Genomic DNA, 25267 nt, shown 5'->3' with positions numbered 1-25267 from the left:
TGAAATAAACTAACGTGATAAAAATATTAATCCCTATGTGTACCTAAAACCCAATGGTCTTCAATACTCCAATCCCACACGAGAACATTTCTTAGTGCTGACACAAAATACCCGTGACTGACTTACCTTTTGAATGAATTTCTCAACACTCTGTACAACATGCTTGTAGAACTGGAAAATAAAATAGTATTTCAACAGAGAAAAAAAATCTGAAGATGCATACACTTATTCAAGTCATACAATATTGATAGTAAAACCAGAACTAGATACTTCAGTTGATTAATCAGCAATCCAATACCTACAGTTAAGTATGCTGTCTTCCTCAGAACATTTAACAGCATATAAAAAAAACTAATCTCAACTTTTCTTACCTTCTGAAGGCTTTTTACACTGGAATTTTTTTTAGTAACATGCACTTACATTATTCTCTTAGTTCTTGCTAAGTAACTGTTCCTTCAAAAACAGTTATTTCACTGTACATGACCAAAGATGTTTGCCTAATGCTACTCAGCATAACGCTTCTCTGTATTTAATTTATTTTCCAAGTGTTCACTTTAATAACCTAAAAAAATGAGTACATGAAGGCCTTGTAACTGAATACTTTTTCTTTAAAATTGGCCTTGGTTTTTTGTTGGTTTTTTTCTTTGAAATCTCACATATCATCACAATGGTGCTGTATCATCTCAATAACTGCTCTTCATAATTAAATGTTATTGAAATTATAAGAGTGGAAGTAGGATTTCCAAGTCAAATACATAATAAGTGATTTTGGTATAATTTAATTGTTTAATGTATATAACCATTTACTATCATTCACTACTTGTTGTTGTTCAATACAGGTTATTAGCATTCTCATTATACTGCAACATATACTTTAATTTACATAAACTTCTCCTATTTAAGGAAGCCAGTGAATTTCACTCTTCTGTCAACAAACTGCTCTCTCCAAATTACACAAAACAGCAACACAGATTTCATTATCTGAAAACATATCCACATTCTCAGTAGAGAAATGTAGCTAAGAGGAGCATAAGTTCATGGCTTTTTTGCTTTTACCATACTCTCTTCTTCACTGAGTTTCCATTTGTTTTGATGCTTAACACTAATGGCATACTTTCCTTCACTATTTTTCAGTGCTGTTTTCTGCTGCTCAACAATTATTTTTACTTTGTGGCAAGAAAAATCTTTAATTAGCTTACTAATGCCAAAACTTAAGAACAGTCTGTACCCAAGCAACATAAAAAATAAGATCTATGAACAGCAGCCATGAAAAAGGATGCTAGGAATTTATAAAAATAAAGTAAAACTTAAAACAACTGTATTGATCCAAAGGTATACATATCTTACTTTATTTGGAGGGGCGGGGTGAGGTAAAGAATTGCAGTTTTGTATTTATTCACCTGTTCTCAGGCAATACCAGTTTTTCTTTTTTAAACTGAGGGAAAATACCATCTTTCAAATCTGATTGCAGAGTCAAGGTGGTAGAATTCTCTCTCACATATGACAACCAGCAAATGAAAGTCACAAAACAAATCAAGCCTTCTGCTGCACTCCTGAAAATCCCATCACTATCACATTTGAGCGTAATTCAGAAATAACACACAATAAGGGAGGTGGCAAGTTCTGAAGCAAGTTAAGTTATTCAGCTATTTTGACACAGATGAGAAATGTAAAGGAAGTCAAAAGAAGTTAGCCAATTCCTTACCTTTATAGCCTTGATTGCTGCCTTGGTGATCTGTGTCATTTTAGCTTTAGAAATGGGTGGCTTATAATCATTTAGTGAGTACAACTGCCAAAAAAACAAACAAACAAACAAACTCCTCAAAAAACAGTTATCAGAAACATATTCTGCAGTTGTAAGCTGTATAAAATTACACTATTTTTCCACAATAAAATGCCACTTCTAATTTTCATCAATTTTAAATACATTTTACACCAGAAAATGCATCCCCATTTAAGAAAAAATAAAAAGGTCCAATAAAATACAATGTAAGATCCCAAATCCTTAAAAGATAGCAGGTTTTTTATTGCAATGGTTACTATTTACCTAGTTTTACTAGCACTAAATACAGCAGGCAACTGCAGGTTAAGGTTACACGGGAAATATGATATACAAATACAGTAGCTGTCATTAAGTTTTTCTTTCTAGGGCAAAAAAAATTAATATACTTGACTACTTTTATAAAGCATACCAGAAACTTAACCAAATACTTATTATATTCATCATCGTATGCCTGCTGAATCAAATCTTTTTATTTTCCATTAAATAAAAAAATCCAGCCCAGTGACAATGCATGTGACTTAAACCAGCAGATTTGGAAAAAAGTGTAATTTCCTTCATTCACTGTGTTAACTGATACAAATAATGTATCAAAAGTATTACAAATACTTAAGTAAAACACCAGCTGGGTTCTACATTTCAAACAGCTTTGTAACTTCACTAATATCTAACCACCAAAACAGCCACCCTACACAGAACAGGTAGCAGTGTTTTGCAAGATTCTTCTCCCATTACACAGTAATAACTTTCTATTAGTACATACATCTTCTAGCAAAAGCAATACAGCATGACAGACATTCATCAGAAGTTTGCTACACAGCAAGAGCAGTACATGAACATAGCTACAACTGATAGGTGGTAATTGGAAAAACTTCCTCCATGCCAAGTCAGAACTCCATCATCCAAGGCTATTTACTTGCTGTGAAAATCTCTGATTATTCACAATATATGGCTTTGAATACAATGCTGCTCTTTTCTCCTTAATGCAAAGTGTTAGCAGACAAGGGACTGTCTACTATTTGCTACTTTGATACATGAAAATACCAGATACAAAATGCCAAACCAGTTTTTAAGGATATTCTTAACTTACATTGTAAACAAAAATACAACACACAGGTCTAGAAGCACATCAGCTCAAAAATAGAGCCCTGATAATGAGAATGACCATCCAGAGACAATTTATTTCCTTCCTCGGGATAGGAAGAATTGGAAGTTCTTCCATAAAATGGTCACTGAAACAGAAAAAAAGCCAAAAGACTCCTCTCCTACTATACACCCTGACCTAGATTAATATGCATACACATATTAACAGTATCCTTAACTTCCTATAATTCATTCAGCTTTCAGAACACATAATTCCAAATTGTTTACATTTAACAAAGTAAAATGTAACAGTAAACAGATCACACAGTGGAACAGCTTAGAATAAAAATCTTAAATACAGATCACGCTCCCCAAGTTACTTACAATAATTTATTGCTCTGAAACTAACAAGGAGATATTATTCAGTGAGTTTCCAAGAGACAAGGATTTCCCCTCCCTGCAAACATGAGATGCTTTTTTTCTATCCTTTCCTATCAAAAAAAGTTCTAACTAAAACTTTGTATAGCTGTCAAAAGACAGAAATAAAATATTGGTTTTTTTCCAAGCATAAGTATCTATCTTCTCAGCTTGAAAGGATTTCCACTAAAACAGTGAGATTATAAGCAGTTCACATCTAGATATCCCAGCTTCTAAAACAATTCTAATTCTAGCTTCTAAAAAAAAAAAAAATCTAAACCAACTGTTACTACTTCTCACTAATGGTAATTGCTGTTGCAAAACATTCTGAATTACTACTTTTTGTTGTATAAGAAGCATGTCAATGTCCTTCTAGAATTCAAATGTATCAGTGCTCACCACCACCACAGGGGAGAGGGAGAAAACCAGGCAGAAGATCAAGTCTCCAATCAGTTTCTTCTCTGGTTTCCACTCAAAGTTCAGTTATCAACTTCCAGTTACTCACAGATGATTTACCAGGCTGTGGGTCACTCATCCTGGCTACTGGCTTGGCTGGATGATGTGCAACTACAACTAAACTGCTCTGTTTGCTCATGTCTGATTTTAGATTTACCAATATCCTCAAGTCCTTCTCCACAGGGCTGTTCTTCATCCACTCATCACCCAGCCTGTACTGATGCCAGTGATCAGTGATGACCCTGAGGTGCAGGAGGACCTTGCACTTGGCTTTGTTGAAGTTCATGCAGTTCATGTGGGCCAGCTCCCCAAGCCTGTCAGGGTCCCTCTGGATGGCATGCCTTCCCTCAAACATTACCAATGGCACCACTCAGCTTGGTGTCATCTGCAGACTTGTTGAGGGCACACTCATCATTAATAAAAATATTAAATAGTATTGGTGCCAATATGAACCCACAAGTGACAACACCTGTTACTGATCTCCACCTGGACACTGAGCCATTAACCGCAACTCTCTGGATGCTGCCATCCAGCCAACTCCTTATCCATTCAATAGCCCGTCTATCAAGCCCATCTGCTTTACTGCTAGGCTGGCTAGAGAAGCAAGACTGTTGCTTCTCTACTAATGAAAACTTTTTTTTTTTGATGTAGCATACATGATTTTTACATTTTTACATTATACAGTGGGCATTTCAAGAAATCAGATATTCTTCAAACCTAGTTAAAGCAAAATAACTGCAATTTATTTGGGATTATAATATATGAAAATAAAGGAGTTAAAAATTTATATATTCTTTTTGGTTTTAAAACTTGTGCTTATATTGTAGCTCATTTTTCCTGTATGCTCTTTTGTACAAATGCTTAGTCAAAACATTTTGCTATAATTATTTCCTGATCATCTTTTTGTAAGGCACTCATGCTCACTAGCAGAAAGTAAGTGCTTGCCCTCACATAAACGAAGCCTTTAAACTAGGAAAAAATGGCAACTTGGCTAAACAGTAAAGTCAGGGAAATTATCTGAGGTAAACATTTCAGAAAATCAGAAGTTGTACCCAAAGGAGGGGAAGGAGCAGGCGGAAGTGACCATAAGCTCTAGCTGGTAACGCACATGTAAAAAATAAAGCAACCAAGTCTGAGAAACAAACAGGAAAAAGCATAAAAATCAGCCATTTTCAGAAAAGAGAAGAAATAGCAGATCTATTAAGAGTGCTCCTCCAAGACAGTCAGCAGGTAAAGGACTCGTAGGAGATAAACCTGTACAGAAAAAGAACCCTCCCTTTCTCTTTTTAGATCTACACACTGAGGAAAGACTGTGGAGACTTCCCATACCAGAATCCTCCTCAAATGTGTTTATACGAAGGTGAAGAACAAACAAGCTCACAATGTGAAAAATCATGAAGAGCTGCTAGAACTCAAGAGTAAAAGACCTAGTAGCTGTGAATCATGAATTCTCACTTGAAACAGTCTCAATCTTGCAGCTCTTAAGAGACAGGAAAAGCAACATGAATTTCTGACAAGTGTTCAAGGGGAGAATCAGATAACAATGGATCAGTTAGGTTCAATGTTAGTACCAGAAAAAAAATGTATAAATTACTGGAAAGAAAAGAGTAAGTGGGCAGTTAATTCCATGCACGTGTTGCAAGGAAAAGCAACATCTCAGTCTACCATCTTTTTCTGAAACACTCAATGAGCACACTGAGAAATCACTAATATAGTCCACCTGGACTACCAGAGACATTTACCAAAGATCTCTCACAAAAGGCTTCAAAGAAGCTAAGCTCTCCTAAACAGACTGAAGTAATTCTGACAGAAAGGCTCTCCTGAGCAAGACAAATAACCTGACCAATTACTCTTTAAAGACAGCCAGCAAACAATTTGAACAAACAGTCATTTTGTTTATAGTAGAGGGAAGTCCCAGTAGAGTTCCACTTGCGCTAGGGCCTGTGCAGTCAGGTATATTCTGGATATGACAGACAAAGACTATCAAAAGCTGCAGAGGAACATCGGTGACACAAACGAGTAATGAAAAGGTAGACAAATTCAGCATGAGTACACACAAAGTAGCAGACACTGGCTTTGAAGCTGACTAGTGCCATTCAGGAAAGGGATCTGCTGGTACATGAGACATTTCTTTGAAGGCATCAACTCAACAGTAAACCAGAAAAAATCTCAGTAGTAAATACAGCAAACACTTTTAGAACCACAACATCATTTAGGCAACTGTACAAACTAACCTACAGGGTACATTCAACTTCTTAATACTTCCGGAATTTCAGCTCCCCCCTCTGATCTTGAGGGCTGGCATGAAATACTTAGGGATAATGAAAAGTGTTTTCAAGTGAAGAACAAAGGTGACTAGGACTTCAGCCTGCAAACAGGATTACTAAAAAGTGATGGCAGATGTCAATATAATCTGAGTAGTGGAGATCTACTGGGAAGGATGGGACTGGAGGAGTGCACCAAATGAGATGAGCAGGGAATGAGTGAGAGCCAGGTGGTGGATACGGCTCCAGACTGCCCAGCATGGTCTTCCTCAGCCTGGGAGGGCAGCTCTGGCATGCTTTGGGGGGACCTGACTCACTCCCGAACTGTTATCACCAGCTTGTTAAGTCCATGACCAGACACCATAATGAAATACACCCACTCTTTTAAATAACTGTATAAAATACAGTTAGCTATCTCTATGCTAGTATAAAATGCAGCTCTCAGTTTAAAAGAAACTTACTAAAATGAAGTTTGAGCCTTATCACATCAGGCAGCTGCATTTTTTCCACAATGGAAATACAGTTCATTTAAGAGGGTCAAAAGTGAAGCACTGTAATCTTCAAGTGGCAGACAAAACCACAAGTTTCAGAGGTTTTGAAGCACACTAGTCACTTTTACAATACAAGCTGGAAGAAGAAAGCAAAAGAGCAGACACAGAAACCATTATGCAAACTTCAAAAACATGCTTTACAGCTGAGCTACCATATGATTCTATGAATTATGAAGAAAATCTGCCTAATTCCATTCACTAGCCATTTACCTGCTTTTCCGGATAAACATCAACTCATACCAAAACCCCTGCCCCAAAACACAAAAACTCATCACTATTTCTTTAAGCATCTGATCACTATTGATAGATACCTGACCAGCAATGAAACCTGTTTTCTGTAGTTATTTTCCTAAGTTCACAGTTGGAAGGACATGTATGGTGGAAGTATTTGCATTGTTTCTTGTGTGAAAAAACAGTAAGCATAGAAACTTGCTGTTGAAATCTCAGGCACTGCTATAGCGAGCACCACAGTTTGGAGTCCCTTTTTAAAACGTACACTAAGAGAATAAAAATTTCTTTCCAAACACTGCACATTATCACCAGTTGATGATACAAATACTTATCAAAATCTAATACAAAAACCACCTCACACGTTGTTGGTTCAATTTATTTTTCCTATTCCCTTATTATTGATTTTGCACCACAAACGAAAAAGAATATGCTAACCTAAACAAATCCAATATTTATCTCCCAGCTATCCTAATACCTAAGGGGGAGAAACAGCCTCCCTGATACTTGCCCAAAAGAGCACTGCTGCAAAAGGCTATGTATTCACCAAAGAGTAATTCTGACACAAAGGCTCTCCTGAGCAAAGTCACCACAAACACATTTGGGAGAATAATGCTTCAGTCTTTAATAAATTGAAAGGTTAAACCCTGATTGAAAGAAACCTGTAAAAATCCATTACAAAATTATACAGAACTTTGTTTTGTACTGTCCATTCTTAAACTACAGCACATTGCTCAGAAGACTAAAAGGTGAGACACTCCCTCTCTAAAGGTAGATGGCATGACCAGACACAAATTTAACTGATCAGCAGAAAGAAAACACTTATCTGATCCTAAAGAAAACAAATTAGTAACTTCCTAAGAACACAAGTGTTAAAAAGGAACAAAGACTAAACTTCTGCAGAAGCTGATATTGGGGGGGGGGGGATGTGTGTGGTATGTGGAAAAGTAACACAGAGACAAGAGACAAGTCACAAGGAGTCTGTACTGGTAAGAGAAACCATTTCCAAACTGTTGGATCAGTTTGGGGAGGAAGGGGTGGGGGTGGGGACACAAAAAAATAACCCAACCCACAAGTGTTCTATAATCAAATTATGAAGAACATTAAATGCAGGCTTTGCATATGACCTTCTGGGAATAATTTTATTTTCCTCTAAGAAAAAGCATAAGAAAAGTTAAAAGAATACTTTCTAGTTACTGTAAAAAGTGTCAGTGACTTTTCCAGCTCGGTGCACTTAGTAGCACTCATTTGACTGCAATGTCAATGAAAATTTATTCTAGAAGTTTATTCTAGAAGGCTGCGGACAAGACTCTAAACTTTGTTTCCCAAGTATTCTAGATGATCGAATACACTTGGCTCCAAACACACTGCAAACACTGGAACCTACCAATGAACATTAATCTTACCAATCCATTTACAGCTACAGAAAATAACAGATCAATTTGCAGTGAATTTGTGTGGGGGAAGTTGTTTTACTGCTTTCCTGTACCATGATTCCATTCAGCCATGCCCTACGCACATCACCGTTTTGATAATTGGGGGGGGGGGGGGGGGGACGGGACGACACAATCAATAAGCCTTTGACAGAAGTATGAATGTTTGATTAAACACTGAATATAAATCACAGGAAATCCTTAAAGGGAAGGCTTGAATCCGAATGGCACTTCAGGGACAAAATGAGTCCACAAAAATATGCTTATCACCAAATCCTAATCTGTCTCAATGAAAGCAACTCCCAGGGTAATGATCTTGCACATGAAGAATCAGATGCCAGCCAAATGGCCATGCAAGCATGTAACAGTTTATTAGACAGATAGCACTGCAAGTCTTCAAGATGATCAAAGTAATAGGTAGTTTTAAGGGTGGATTTTTGTTCTGGTTTTATAAGAATATCTCAAACCCTGCTTTGTTACTGTCTGAATGTAAAAATAGTTTTTTCTAATTTGTAAGTTCTTACTCTTAACTCAACTGTACAGAACTGTAACAAGATATACACAGAGTATCAAACCTGCATTACATCTCCAAAATTATCAGTTAATTCCTCCCCATGTATCTTTAGTAGGTATAACAGCTAACCAATTCACGCCTCAAAAAACATCCCGATCCAACTGCGCTTCACTCCTCCAACTCGGCCTTGTGTCACACCAAGCATTCAGTAGCATGACTTACTACCACAGGAAGGTGAAAAACCCCAGTGTGGCAGCTTACATTGCTAACCAAGTCTATTGCTTAACAGGAATTTAAGTTGGAAAATTCTCAGTGGAGGACTTGAGACATAGAGACTCAGGTGCGCTCATGATCCTGACTCATACCCATTCCCTGGTGAGAGGAAGACCCTCTCACTATATAGACATGAAATATGCTATGTTCCTTTTCCAGTTCCTCCACATGTACACTCACTTTTTTATTTACCCTCCACATCCGAAGACTCACCAAGTTTTGGTATGTTCTTGTCAAATTTCACCCAGCCCTAGTCAGCTTGGCCATTTCAAGTGACAGGATGTTGCCGAAACTCTCAAATTACCAAACTCTGATTTAGTGTTTAACTATGTGTTAAACAAATCTGTGCACAAAGTTTAGATCAAGCTGACCCTCTAAAGTCATCAAAACTGATGAATGAAAGGACTTCTAATCAAAAGAGTCAGCCTTGGGAAACAAAGAACAGATGGGGAAAACAACACCGTTATCTAAATTACGCAGAAAAAAGCCTCCAAGTGAGAAAGTTCTGGCTGCAAGAGAAGCCAAGCTGATAATGTGCTGCAATCCACAGAAAATTAGTTGAAAGTACCAGAAAGGTAACTCTGGTAACGGGAGATCACAGCCTCTAACTCAAAGAGCCCCCTCTGAAAAAGGACAAACCCCCACTTGGGGAGCATGCAGTTAGTAAAAAAACTTCAGCAGTGAAGACAGCAATCTGAGGACGCCTACTAATTTGCATTAGGAGTGAGAAACTTGTAACCAATACTGTACATGAATGAAAATTAAAATTTAATGTACTATGAATATGCTAGTACTCTATTGTATATAATGTATACACTCAAGTAACATGGTGTGCATGTTAGGAGGAAAAATCCCGCATGCACCCAGCGCTGCAATAAACCAATGATGGCTTTCTAAAGTAGCATTTGGTTTGAGGAGTTTTCCTGGTTATGATTTTCGGTAACAAGGAAGAAAAGGAAGTTTGACAACAACTCTTTCAAGCTTCCAGTCTAATCATGTCTCTGGGCTGAGCATTACCAAGGAGCAGCCACTCCCTGCTTGGCCCCCATGAGGAAGTGATGGTTCCTGGTTGCTACCAGGACTGCTTTTATCTGTACCTCTCTGGTTCCATGTTTTTAGATTGTTTTTATTCTTAACACCTTTCTATCTTTCTCATAATAATTAATTTTTACCTCCTCTTTTTTTCTGATCTTTCCTGTCCTGGTTTCAGCTGGGATAGAGTTATTTTTTTTCTTGGTAGCTGGTGCAGTGCTGGGTTCTCGATTTGGTGTGAAAACAATGTTGGTAACACACCGATGTTTTTAGTTGTTGCTAGGTGATATTTATACTGAGTCAAGGACTTTTTACTTTCTCAGGCCTTGCCAGTGAGAAGGCTGGAGAGGTGCAAGAAACTGGGAGGGGACACAGCCAGGGCAGCTGACCCAAACTAGCCAGAGGGATACGCCACACCATATGATGTCATGCTGTGCATATATAAGCTGAGGGAAGGAGGAGGAAGGGAGGGACAGCACTTGTCTTCCCCAAGAAACCATTATGCATGACGGAGCCCAGCTTTCCTGGGGATGGCTGAAGAACTGCCTGCCAATGGGAAGTGGTGAATGAATTCCTTGTTTTGCTTTGCTTGAGTGAGCAGCTTTTGCTTTACCTATTAAACTGTCTTCATTTCAACCCACAAGTTTTCTCACTTTTGCTCTTCCAACCCTCTCCCCCATCCCACTGTGGGGGGAGTGAGTGAGTAGCTGCATGGGGCTTAGTCACCGGCCAGGGTTAAACCATGACATTTCTCCTATGCCCGTTCTTACCTCCCCTTCTCTCTTCTTTGTGCTAGGGCACAGTAGAGAAAATATATTTTTTACTGATGCACAGCACTAATTCAGAGAAAACCAACAGAAACAGCATTCAGTACATGATATTTATGGAAGATAATATACAGTTGCCCTTTTAGTGATATTTTCTCTTAATATTATTCTAGCCACCAGCAGCTCAGTGATTCCTGAGCCTGCACTAACTGATCTTTCTATAAAATCTCTGAATTCCCTCCACATAGAGAATTCAAATTTATTTTTTGATGCATGTACATCTTTAGCATGCCCAACATCTTTGCAGAAGGTGCATAATTTAATCAAAATCTGTGCAAAAGAAACTCCTTTTTCTTGATTTGAACCTGTGCTCATTAGTGATACTGGATTTACAGAGCTTCTGCGTCGGAAAAAACATTGATTCACCTCTTCTGTATCCCCAGTACTACAGACCCTTATCTCATCATCTTCCAGTCATCTCTACTCTAGCCCAGAAAAGAGTATTAGTACAGACCTGTTGAACTGTTCTTTCCGCCCTTCTCTGTACATGCAGTTCTGCCAACAAGGCCTTGTGTGGTGCAAACTAGACCGCACATGACATAAGATAAAGAGGCACTGGCACTACAATGACTCTCTATTTCTTTCCTAATAATTTCCAGGATTCTGACTGCTATTTTGACTACTGCCGAACTTTTAACAGGCATTTACATTTCGGTTGCAAGATCTTATTAATTACCAAATAATATCATTTCAGTACCCATCACTGTGTACATAAAGCAAGGGTTGCCTTTTTCATACTCCCCAGCCTGCATTACCACATTTAATTTGACAACATGGCAGGGTGCCATCTAACAGTCAGTACAGCAATGTCCCTTTGCAGTCCTTCAGAGCTAGCTCTTCAGTACCAACATCCTGAATAACTTAATACTGTCAACATTTTTTCCTCATTATTCTACCCCTTTTCCACAGCATTTACGAATACATCAAAATGCACAGAGTCCCAGCACAAACCCATAAAAGATTCCACCATGAAGAAAGATAATTCATGTCTCCACAGAAACTTTTCCCCCCCATCTCCCCTTTTACTATCCATTATGTAAGGATGCACTTTCATCCTTAGTAGCATAGTTTCAAACTTTTGGGGATGGATCTTCTCAATTACTTTTTGGAAATCCTAGTAACACCAGCTGGTTCTTCCCTGTCCACATGTTTTCTAATTGTCTCAAAGAACTCTAGTGCATATATGACACATTATTTTCTTTCATAAAAGTCACACCAATTCTTCCTCATTTTATCATATCAAAACACAGTACTGCACCAGCTACTAAGAAGAAAATTAACTCTCCCCAAGCCAAAACCAGGACATCACCTGTGTATTGTTTCAAACAAATTCAAATTGTACTTACTTCTCATCACCTCCAATTGAGTTATCCTTTCTGTTCTTACACTGGTTAAAAATAAAACCAAACAAATGCCTTAAGACTGAGTTTTTAGTATCATATCCTAAGGCAAGTGTTTCTTTAACTTCCTCCATCATCAATCAATATTATCTAGAAATAGATGGGAAATTGACCTCACAGGGGCTTTGCATGCATTTACTGGACAATGGGAAAAGTGTCATTTCCCCATGCACCTCCTTCAGAATCAACAGGTTCCAAATGCAAAATTTACACAGATTTACTACATAAATGTATATTTAAGTATCATGTCCAAGAAAAGACCAGGCTATCAAATAAAGCCTATTATATTCACAATTCTGTGTCTTCCTCTATCTAATAAAACTACATGATTTGTACAGCAAAAAGCAATGACATTGAGCTAAGAAACTACATAAAAGGCAATATTCCAGTGTACATAAAAGTTAGGTTTAACAGCATTATTGAGACTCCCTTTCTTCAGCAGAACTTTTAATAAGCTACGTCCCATTTCCAAACTTGGCGGGGGGAGGGGGGGGGGGGGCGGGGAAGGGCTTGCTCAAAGATCTAACAAGCTATTTAAAATATATGTTCAGAATGGGGGGAAAGGCAAAAGATCAGACTGACACTACAGATCAGGCACTGACTTTCTGTTCTGTATTTTTTCTTTAATTCTGTTAAGAAAAGTGGCCTTCAAAAAAGGATTACTGAAAGCCTGGAAATTCATCAGCATATTTCAAAATGTGATTGTTTAGTAATGCCAACTAATTTTATCATTACAATCGTAATTCAAAAACGCTTTAAAAGTTAATTCTATTGTAAATAACTATAAAAAGTGCACTATTGCAAATAGCTGTAATTTACAAGGCAGTATACTACACAGTGCTAAGCTACAGTCTAAAGTCTCTCAAGAGAAGACCAGGCTGCACGCACATGAACTACATCTTTGAAAAGTCAGTCGCTTACAGTTACTGCTTCTCCATGGAAGGCAATGGCACACTGTATTCTGCAAAGCCCAACACTTAATTCCAAGATCTTTCACCACTTACTCAACAGGCAAGAGAGTCAGACAGCTTTTTCCCTAACAAAATGTTGAATGAAAATCAGACCACAGTACTAACTTTATTAAAATACAGCTGCATAAGTAATATATCCTTTTTCACACCTCTGGCCACATCTTACAAAGACAAGAGTGGCTAGGAAATAATTTTTCATATAAGACTAATTTTGCCACCAGAAGGCTTGAAAGCTATGAACACCTCTGGTCTCACGTGACCCAAAGGAACAGCAACTTCCAGCAACAACTTCCAGCAACTAAGAGAATAAACATTTTGATACTGATACTCTAGGACTCAGTCCAAATAATTACAAGATTATGACCAGAAGCATGTCAGGGATATCAATTACACATATCTCTACTGAATTATTATTACAGTTCTCCCTGGCTGCTACCAGGACACAACACTAACCAGACATCATATATAATAACAGATGTCTGCAATTTCCATGTTCAAAAGCCAAAACAAGTAACTAGAAGTCAAGCCTAATAGGTATTACCTTAAATTACATTAATTTATTTCACATTTCAACAGCATTAAAATAAATCAAATCCAACTGTATATATAGAAATAGTCACTGAATTGCTTACCAATATTTATATCACCACACTGCAAAGAACAAGAAGAGAGTATTGTCAGTTGTTGCTTTAAAAAAAAAGGACAGAATCAACAAATTTCTATTATGTTGCATTTTGCACACTCCTGAAATTTAACCTCTAGGAAAAGTTACTTAAATTACATGAGCACCCTCAGTGAATAGGATTTTTCCTTGATGCTGACTAGGATCTACCAATCAGCACCTTGTTGCTCTCTGTGCTGCACAGAAATGTTAAAATATATACCAAAGATATGTAGGATGACCAGAATGGCAGGTGCTCCATTCAGCATAAGGTATTTCAGTTTGGAGGGAAAACAATGAAAAGTTCTTTCAGCAACCAACCAAGACAAGTTGCCAAAATCCAACACTGAAAAAAGCAAAGAAGAGAGGGTTGCAACTCAACAACTATCTTAATAAAATTGTTTTCAAACACTTGAAGTGCCTGACATATGGTTTAAATTAACAAATATAAAATGATTGTCACTATCCTTGATATCCCAGTCTATGACTTCCTTTTACTGTTGCAGTTAACTGATTTATAAAAAAATTAAAAACAGCCGAGAACATTCACATAAGAAGCTTACCCCCTCACACATCAGTTGTATTATATACCACTCATTACATATGTTTATGTTTAAAGAAGACATCTGAATATTCATCCTAACTGAATGTATAAGCAATTAAGTGAAATAGAATGCTAAGGTGATACAACAGTCTCTCCAGCCCATCACATTTCAGCACATGAAGTCAGGTGTTACCATCACAGTCTTTGCTCAGTCCATCTCCTATCCCTTTCATTTTGAGGAAGCACAATTCCAACTTTCAAATCTCCTGAACCTGAACAATTTGGGATGGAACGCCAAGATTGCATGTTAGTTTTCATATATTTGAGCCAAAAGGCACATTACAGTCTATTTACAATTTCCTCTAAACCCTCTTCATTACTACTTTCAATGAAAGCTTCTGAGTTCCATCGGTACAGCTGGCTTTGTACAAATAGACTACGAATGTAATACTGGAATTTAAAAAAATCACCTGGATTCAACTCTAGGCTCCTGAATTGCATACAACTATGGAATAGATGTTTACCTCTAGAACATACTTCTTTCGGTCCTAGCCCTTTAACAAGCCATAAAATAATTGCTCTTTTTCACTTCATAGTAACTTAGGATGTTCACTGCATGGAAACAGAAAGCTTAGAAAAAACTAAATAGACCATGTGAAATAGCTAGGCAAGACTGTGTGCTTTACCAGTGCTCAAACTCCCAACAACAGAAAAGAAAGACTGATGACAAATGATCCATATAATCTTTAAAAGTATATCACATGAGAAAAATCACAGGAAGTGAAATACGCTTGTTATATTGCTTCTTCTCTTATCATTCCTGCCATATGGCTAATTTCCATCATTAACACTTTATCATGATTTTATAGCTAATTCTAGATCACCAACAGGAAAATCGATCAGCTTCATAGACAACGTCAGTCTCTATAGATTTCCAGAGGTGAGCTTGGGGGCTGCCAACACTGGAGAAGTGCCTTTCACTCTTGTTGCATTACACTGGTTTGGTAAAATGTGGTGCATGCAGCATGGAGTTAAATGCCTTAGTAAAGTCTCAATACAATCACACCTCTACAATCATGAGAGATGAAATGTAGGGACAGATCCCAAACATTATGAAAATCAAAGACACGTATTTCTCTGCCAACTGTTTTTAGGGCTCACAAGAAAAGCTGCCCTGATTTCAAAATGTTTTCTCCTTAGATATGGTTTAAAATCCCCTGCATTCATAATGAAGCTTCATGATTTACAATTTGTTAAAAAATCATGGTTTATAGAGGGTTATATCCATATATCCAACCAATATATCAGTTATATAAATCCTTCTTTCCCATTCAGTGTTCCACTTTCCTGAAAATTAAGCAGCAGTTGCTACTACTGTGCATCCCATATCTGGTAATAAAGCTATGACACTCAACACATTATCTGAAACTGTAATTTAGAGCAGATTCAGAAAACAACATATTCCTTTTCATGTGAACCAGCTTTGTTTTGTTAATTTGCATAGAAGATTCAGTATTCTGAAAAACTTTAGTCTGATCAGATCTTTCCATAGGCTTCCAATGTTCTGGTTAACACATTACAAGTTCTTTGGACTTAACTGCTGGAATATCCAAAGACATTTACAAGCATGATCATTAATCTTTTTAACACTGCAATCACATCAATATAAAAATATTATAATTGTATTTTATTGATCATACTAATTTCTAAATTATTTGTCAAGAGACCTCTATACAGTCATGTCATGAGACCAAAATTTTTAAACCATTTTGCTCACCAAAGTGAGCAGCACTTTACAGTATTTTGTACTTCTTTAGAAGAAAAAAAAGTCACAGAATAATAGGAATGGAAAGGAAAGGATGCACATAATTAATTCTACTTCACTTTTTGAAAGTAACTAATAAATACTAAAAACGGGGGGGGGGGGAAGGGGGAAAAAAAAAAAGGAAACCCTCACCACAACTCCAAATGAACATTTGGAAACATTGAACCCTAGGCCAAACACCACAAAAAGATGAATCTTCTGAGATACCTTTCCCAAGAACGCATGCTAACTCAATTAAAAATTCCAATTCAAATATATAAGACAACTGTTCACTGCCTTGCATAAAACACCTTGTGCAGCTGTCATCTTATAAAGGAGTATTTACTCCAGTCTTTCAAAACTGTATGTTATAGATAGAACGTCACAATAAACAAGTTCAAGGCTACCAAAACAGGTGCCTCCAATATCTTAGTGGTTTTACTGCTCAGCAGCCATCCATACAAACCACCGTTCCTTGCTGCTACTACCTCTGGATCTCAGCTCTGCCCCTTCTGCTTTTACATGCTCTTTTGTGCCCTCATTGTAAACAGGAACCAGAGCGTACTCTGCCAACCTTCAAAACCCAGCAACAGCAAACACTGTAACAAAGGTGACAAGCCCTACCTTCCACATATGCATTTTATTATATTAAATGTGTGCATTATGTTTACATCAAAGCATCAGGAAAATGTTCATCAGCTACCTATATAATCACAAAGCTAGGAGAAAAGGTAACAATCTGGTATTATTCACTTGGAACCTCAAAAAACCCTAAAACCTAATACAATCAAAACCTACAGTAAAACCAGGCAACACCTGAAAAAAATGGGAAGAAAATTATAAAATTATTGTATATCCATAGGTGCCATTTTTGTACAAATGGTAGCTCACTTGCCAAAAGCCTAACAGCAACAGAGAGAAGGCTACTACAAGAAATACATATTTATGATGCAGATAAAGAGGTTCATGGTGGCAATGCAATCACTTCTTCCTCCAAATTTTAACAAATTCTACTTTTAAAAATGTCTCCTTCTGGTCAGTACAACTGGCAAGGACAGGTGAAGACAAGAACTAGCGCAGCAGCTGAAGATCCTCCTTTTCTCCTAAAGAACACGTACCCTACAGTGTAGAAACAGCTGCTGAATAAGGTTAATAAAATTATATAGTTCACTGCTGCTGCTGCTGCAGGTGCTCCCAGAGAAATACCGCATAAAAGTAGCTCCAAAGAAGCAAGGAAATGAAAGGAAAGAAATGCACAGGCAATTCATGAAAAGTTCTGATACAGGAACAAGGACTAATATTGAGTTCAAAGACAAGCTTGCTGAACTCTGGATACACACCTGAACAGACAATTACGAACTATTGTCCCAGGCCTCACAATGGAGTTACACCAATGGCTGCTGAGGCCAGGGACATGGGTTCTCAGCAAGGCTGAATCAACCACTCGGGATAAATTTCACAGTGGCTGTTCCCAGGTAGAACGATAGACCACTTTTACAGACACAAAAAAACAAAATTGGGCCTCTTCCCAAGTGAAAAAATTCCTTGCAAAAGTAATGAAGTGTCTAGACCGTATTTTAAGACCTGCTTTATCCCATACTTTTGTTCTGAATGTTTTTTTTTTTTCTGTTAGAAAGCCACTTCAATTACTAGACTCCACGTTCACAACTGCCACAGGAAAACAGACTGCTGATGGCAAACTCAATTAAGACCTGTTGAAATAATTTCAAGTACTTTGCCAAAGACTGCAGCCCCAGGCATGGTCTTAGTGAGTAGGCAAAAATTCAAAGGGTCTGAAGTCATAGGAGTTCAGAAGTGCGTTTGTTTTGAACTACAGAACAGTTCACTACTCTCATAGTAGTAGCAGAGTAGCAAGGAGGATCAATACTCATACTTCTAACTATCCAGTTACAACTCAAGACTGTTAGCAGAATCCAGAGATCTACATGACCTTCCCAGGCTTACAGGGATCTAATCTAGACCACAGTTTAAGAAGAAATTTAAAGCGCATATATTGAAGGAAAAAAAACAATCTATGACTGACTGTCCTACACTACTTCACAGAAGAAATGAGATCCTTGCCCAAGATATGCACAAAAAAGCCTCTAACATTTTGGGCTTTTAACAGACTTGCATGATCACATTTTTACAAAGCAAGAAGTCAAGATCCTGTGACTGGTGAAAGTCTAAGGTCAAAACAGTCTTTGAAAACGTTATATTAAAACTATAAATATTTATACTGCACACATGGAGATATTCAATCAGGTGAACATCAATTTAATATTTACTGTATCTTGAAGACAGAAAGACTTCCTTTCCCTATGTCCTTTTAACAAAAAGCAGATAGTGGAAAGCCAGCAAAGTTCAGCTCTTGCTGGGATGGAGTAAAATATTTACATTTCACTGATATTGCTCTTAATGTTCCTGAGAGCAAAAGGGAAATTAACAAATCCTTAGATATTTTGCTGTATTTTAGGGAATTCATACAGTTTATAAAGATTCAGTGTTTTCTCTGAGTAGCACTATGGGATTATAAAGCAAAATAAAACCTTTTTCACATCCACCCCAGAGGTTTAGAATGAAAAACAGAGACAACTTTTCAGATGTATGTGGGTCCACATGCATATGCAAATATCACTGAGTTAACTTTTTCTTCTGAAAAATAAGAATAGAGGTAAACCAAAAGCTTTCATCCTAGTTTGCTACAACAAAATTGATGGTTATCAAATAAAAAAGAAGAACACTTTAAATATATCATAGTTGCAAAAAATCCTTCAAAACAGCAGAGGATGTGAAAGAGGGCCGCACTTTTTTTATGACTAGTAACAGAAAAGAGGAAACAGACAAGTTTTCCCACTTTTTTCAGCAGCTAGGAAAAAAAAACTCTGCAGATGTTTCAGGTGCTTCAGACAACTGAAACGTGCAGCAGAATCTAAGAAAAATATCTCACCAGGGAGTAGCTTACACGCCCTTTCACTGTTCCTTATACATAACTGGTAGCACCACTACTTGCACTAATCAAAGCCCTGGCTCCTCATCTCAAAAAGCATCCTTTTTTTCACTCTCCCAAGCTATTCAGCATGCATCTCCATTTAGCATCTTCATGAGGCCTACTATTTAGCACTTTTTTTTTTTTAGCATCAACTGGCATTCTTTTGTGAAAAAGCCTCCTCAGCGACTCAGAATATGCCACTTAAATAGTCAAAATAAAGTATGTGATTTACATTTCTGTGCTTTTGTGCACCTATACTCCAATGCTCAGTAATTAAAGTGTGGATTATTTCCAAGGGTCACATTTCTGAAATTGTAGCCGACCTATTCCCCACTGCCACTTGAAACATATCTTCTGAAGAAACAACATGATAAAGGTGACTAACAGACAATGAAGTGCAAGTATATAGACAGCAGCACTGCCAGCAAATGATCAGTGACTTATGTCCCTACCACTGACAGATTTCAGAAGAACCAGTTAACCTAAAAGTAGCAAGGATCGCTTTATGTATCACTTATCATCTTACACGTCTCTCAACCATTCTGCATGCCAAAAGCTCACTGTGACTCTACTTTATGGTGAGCTATTCGAGGACAACCATTTTCATTGTCAGTAACAGCTGAACCCCAGCCTAGCAATGCTGTGGAAGTTTTAATTATGATTCTCACACCCTAGATGACATTTACATTAACAAGAGAAAAGACACAGAAACCCACATCACTCTAAGCAAACTGTAATCACTACCTTAATCTTACAGTGCTTTATGTGCATCTTCATCTTGAAACAGTTTTAAGATGGAATAGAGCATATTCCACATCTCCATAATGACATTTAGTTTTCCATTCAATTTGTTTATGAAAAGATTAGCACCCAACTGTACAGAAAAGAGGAATTATACTTTTTATACAAAACATGCTCAAATGAACACATCACTTCTGAAAAGAAACTGAAGACACATGACTCCGTCATTCCTGCCCTCCAAGGGAGAAACTCTGCCTTACTCTTTTTTTCCTTTTTTTTTTCCTAAACATAAATGATTGTTTTCACAACTGCCTTTCTCATGTCATAATATATTGTGTTGCCTGACAAATAGAAAATCTATTTTTCCACTAAATTTCAGCTCGAATTTGAAGCACGGGATGCTAAAACAACTATTGTTCATTAGACTCAACAATGTAAATACTACAACGAAATATGTTTTTTGATTTTGCTGGGTTTTTTTCTTAAGCTATCAAACTGCCCTAAGTAAGTTTTACTGTTGCTAACCTTCTAAATGGCTGTAGTTCAAGACTGCAGGTACCGGTCTCAGCAACTTATAAATTACAAGTATTTTTCAACTATTTGACTAAAGTGCGCATAACGAATGAACGAGATATTTTTGGTGTTTTTTGCAAACAAAAAACCCAGTAAGGGCAGCATCACAGACAACAAGACTTAACGAAGGTTGTACATGAAGAGATGTGTGCCTGTATGTGATTACAGATATTGAGAAACTTTAAGCGAATAGAAATGCTACATTTAATTGAACTAGATCAGTGAATTACTATTGCAGTTTTAAAAGAAATCAGCCTCTAAGCTGAATATGCCCTCTAAAACTTAAATCAATGTCCTTTCAAGATTCCTGTTACTCAATATTTAAAGATGCAGTTAATATGACTAAACAAAGTATTGCTTCAAAGATGCAGTTTATCTTGTACTTAGAACTAATCTGATACCTATTTCCCCTAAAATTAATTCCAGTCCTATGACTATTGACTTGTCTGTAAAACTATGCATATTTATTCTTTCATAATGAAAAAAAATTAAAAATAATTAAATTTGTTTCAGAATTAAAGCATCCAACGATCTCCTTTCACATTTGTCTGCATGTATTCTTCAAATTATAGTGGAAAATACTTTAGAAAAACAAAGCTTGCCACTGCAAAAAGGACAAGTATGGCAGGAAAACTCTAGGCAGTACAGCACCTGAAAAAAACTTCAGTAGCTGAAACCAATGTGAGAATGGCTAGATTTGAAGCTGACAGCAAGACTTTAACACTGAACTGACTATACAACAAGTAACTGAGTTTTAATTAAGTCTGCAATTAAAACATTACCATCTGAGTTCTGGAATTGTGACAGTACATGTCCTTGCCTCTAGTCCATTTCAATTCCTTTTTAACAAAATACATTTTAAAGAACGTGTAAAAAAATTGACAAATTCCAGTCATTTTCTTCTGTCAAGAACTGTTCTTGACTTTGATGTGTTTTCCAGAAAAAAACTCCGGGTCTGAACTGAGACCTGGAGGAAAATGATTCTGCAATGGTTAGCCTTCATGATGTCAACTGTAGCAAATTATAAACTGTGTGGTATAAAATATTGCCAATTACCTCAACAGTATATTAAGTCAGTTGTATAATAGTCTATTTTTCAGTTGCCGAGCAGTTTTAATCAAATAGTAAAATTATCAACCACAACATGAAAACAATACTGAATATGTTTGCTTTAGCAGTGTGATTATTTCTCATCTTTAAATTTATCTTTCCCAAGACTTTAAATGTTGGGGCTAATTTTACATATACAATTAGGTACAACACTGATAATGTCAGGTATCACTAGACAATGAAGAGCTTTCCGCAAGAGACAGAATTCTTTCTAGTAGTCAGAGTTCAAATAAAGTTGATTTTGTCCAATCGAATTAATGACAGGTTTATGTTAATCAATTCTCACTGTCATACAGCATAGCTATAATACAATGCTTATCTCACACGCACATTTGGAGTAAGCCATGCTACCTAGATGGACAGCTGCCTTTATTTTAGCTTCACTGCAGAATCCAAACATAACTCCTTCCTTTAAAAACTAACAAACAAACAAACAAAACCACACCAACCCCAGAAGTACCCAATCAGCAGACTTAAGTGTTTAAATGTATTTGGAATGTTCTTTCTAAAGTGTCATCCGGATTTCACCAGTAAGTTACATAAACTGTTGTAAAATTATTAACTGAATGCAAACTGCGTAAGTGAAAGCATGGTAAGTTTTTGCATAATTTAGTCTATCCCATCTGCCACTAAATTTAATTTACGTCTATTTTAAGCCAAAAATCTCTAGAACAGAACTCCTGACATCATTTCTGGAGGACAACACAACCTTAAAACATAACATAAACAAAGAAAAGGATTTTTAGAAGTGAAGTGCATATATTTTCTAAGTTAATTGACAGCATTTACATACAGCACAAACCAAATCTACTGACTCGTATACTTCAGCTACTTTAGATAATTATTGATCATTTCACAGTCCTAAAATGCAAAATGTGCATAGGTCAGTTAGACCTGAGACCATGATGGAAAGTTAAGTTAAAGTCAAATTCTGCGCTGGGTACAGAGGTGTTAAGAGTGGCCAGCAATGACATGCAGGATTCCCCAAACATATTAAGCTTTGTACCGTTCACTTTCAGGTTAAGAGGTTTAGTCATAGTACTTAAAACCTTTCTATCAGTGTAGCCCAGCATTCAAATGGAGACACAGGTTAAAAGAAAACTGAAAGAGAAGTCATAAAAACAAGTCTATTCATAGATGCTGTCTATTTATACCATAGGAGATAAGTTGATTAAAATGTCACTGCCTGATCTGCATTTTCTTTTCTGACAACCTGAAGTTTACTGGTTTTGAAGCATTTGGAAGATTTAAGGCATATTCTTCAAACTCTCCTCTTCAGTACAGTTCTCACCATTAGTCTCCAGAGTTGTTTATTTTTTTCAGTACTTATATCTGAGTGCTCAGAAAGTCAGCCAGAAGTTGTTTTCCAATTTGAATGCAAAGACTTTTGCTCACACATTGTAGGTAAATACAACGAGAAGGTTCTAATCTGCTTATGTTCTTCTGCTCTCGTGACTAGACCCTTCCTTTTCGCCGCTTAACAATACAGCACATAGGTTAATCAAATAAAAAAATAGGAGAAGAGTTTCTACTATTTGTTTTTTCTTCTAGTGGCCACAGTGTGATTTCTTCTGCTGAAAAATTCAACCTGCATAAAGTGCAACACCTAGAACCACACAGCAGTTAGTTTTTCAACTGCTCCTCAGTTACGAGAAAGTACCTGCCCTTTTTAAAAACCTACCTTATTGTGGCTTGTAGAAACAACACAGCACACTGTTCCACTACAAATCAAATTAACATTTTAAAAACCCAAACCACTACTGTATTACTTAAAATCATTAAAACTGTACTACTTCCCCACCGGGGGTAGCACGAGGGCAAGCTGGAGCTGCAACACCTGAGCAGTCTGTAGTATACTTGTAACCACAGCTGATACTTTCTACAGTTAACATGAATAAAGATGTATTTTTAAGACATAGGGCTACTCTATAAAGAAAATAAACACCTATTTCCCTTGCTCTTACGTTAACTTCAAAAAATAAATGATACGAAGTCTCACAATCAAGAGGAAGAAATATGAGTCGCCACAAGAACTATCTTGCAATAAAATAAACATTAACTACTGGCACAAAAGAGAAGCCAGGTGCCGCATCAATACCTGACCCCGTCAGCACGTGTTTTGGGGTGCCGCTGCCCCACCTCAGCACAGTGCTTCGATGCAGGACCTGAGCTCAGGGCCGCATGCAGGGAACGTCTGCTTCCACCCTGACCATCGCGAAGGTACCATCCTCAAACACGGAGACGGGCCTCCAGGCCTTTGTATTCCCAGCCCCAGATTTAAAACGTAGCTCCACGAGGTGTTACAAGTGCGCGCTGCCCGGGCGGCCACACATGTCACAGGCGAGGAGGAGGAGAGAGGCGGGAAGCGCCAGGACCCGGCGGCCCGGCCGCCCCGCGCAGCCTCCTCCGGCCGCTGCGTGAAGTTGGTCGGGCATCACCGCCCCACCGCAGCCCGGAGGCCTCCTCCGCCTCGCGGCCTCCACCTCGGCCTCCCCGCGCCTCTCCCCTCGGATCCGCTCAGCCGCCCCCAGCCCCACGGCGGAAGCAGCGGTGTGGGGGGGCGCCTCCGCTACCCCTCCCCCCCGCCCCGTTTCCCAGGGCCGGCGGCAGCGGCCCGCTCCCGCCCGACACCGGGGGGAAGCCCCCGGGCCTCCGGCGAGAGCGCCCCCCACCCCCACTCCGCCGCGCCGGGGCCCCCCCGGTTCCCGCCCCCTCCCCGCGGCGAGGCGCGCGCAGCGGGAGCGGGGCAGGGAAGGCGCTGGGCCCCGGGACGCCGCCCGCTCCCCGACCCCGAGGGGAAGGCGCGGGGAGGGGGGTTACACACCTCGCTGTTAAAGGCTTTCACGGCCTCCATGTCGCGGCGGAGGCGGGAGCCGGGCGGCTTCTCTCCGCTGATGGCGGCCGGGCCGGGCCGCGGCCGGGAGGGGGGCTAGTCTCGGTCTGTGCGTGCGTGCGCGCCTCGCTCAGGGGCCGCCGGGCCTCCTCGCCATGGCGGGTGGCGCAGGGGGCGGGCGCGGAGGGACGGGGGCCCCGCTCGTTTCCGTCTCCTCCCGGCAGCGCGCGGCCTTCTCGCCCCGCTTCCCGCCCGGCGGCGCCGACGTCCCCTCCCCCGCTCGGCTCCGCTCGGCCGCGCCGGCAGGAGATGGAGGAACAACGCGCAGCGGCTGCGGCGCGGGCGCCAATATGGCGGACACACGGGGGCTCCTCGCAGCGCAGCTCCGAGAGGAGCCGAGAGCCGCGCAGGCCGCTACAGCGCCGCCTGCCGGGCAGCGCTCGCTCGCCCGCCCCGCGCCACAGCGGTGCTGCCGGGATGGCGGCCCGCCCCGCCCGGCGCCCGCCCCGGCCCTGCGGCCCGGCGTGCAGCGCGGGGCTACGGGACCGAGGCGTTGCACGTCACCGGGGCGAGCCTGGGCGCTCTGGGGCCGGCGTGTTGGCCGTTGCCGGCTGAAGGCGGATCCCCGGCGGGAGGCGACCGCCCGCCTTCTCGCACCTTGTCCGCAGGGCCTCACCTCCGGCAGGGCCCGCTGGGGAACAGCGTGCAGGCTTGAAGGAAAATATGAGGAAAACGTGTCGGCAGCAAAAAAATATGAGAATTTTAAAAAGTTACAAGCAA

General features: G+C 39.2%; 1 protein-coding gene across 6 annotated transcripts in view; it reads right to left on the bottom strand.

Moving 5' to 3' along the window:
* Window positions 1-24884, bottom strand: part of SCAF8 (SR-related CTD associated factor 8) — a 167185-nt gene extending 142301 nt beyond the window's left edge. For 2 of the 6 annotated variants that reach the window (XM_056343283.1, XM_056343282.1), the window contains exons 1-3: window positions 24479-24884; window positions 1706-1789; window positions 127-171 (exon numbers count right to left, since the gene is read on the bottom strand). In XM_056343283.1, coding sequence (XP_056199258.1) covers window positions 127-171; window positions 1706-1789; window positions 24479-24508 — 159 coding nt within the window. In that variant the 5' untranslated portion in view covers window positions 24509-24884. Of the gene's footprint in view, window positions 1-126; window positions 172-1705; window positions 1790-23752; window positions 23772-24478 lie in introns of those variants that run through there. The other 4 variants (XM_056343278.1, XM_056343284.1, XM_056343285.1 and 1 more) reach the window with 3 other exon arrangements.
* Window positions 24885-25267: the final 383 nt, after the last annotated feature.

This window comes from Falco biarmicus, chromosome 6 (genome assembly GCF_023638135.1).
Source record: "Falco biarmicus isolate bFalBia1 chromosome 6, bFalBia1.pri, whole genome shotgun sequence".
NCBI lineage: Eukaryota > Metazoa > Chordata > Aves > Falconiformes > Falconidae > Falco > Falco biarmicus.
This window is presented reverse-complemented; position numbering and strand designations above follow the sequence as displayed.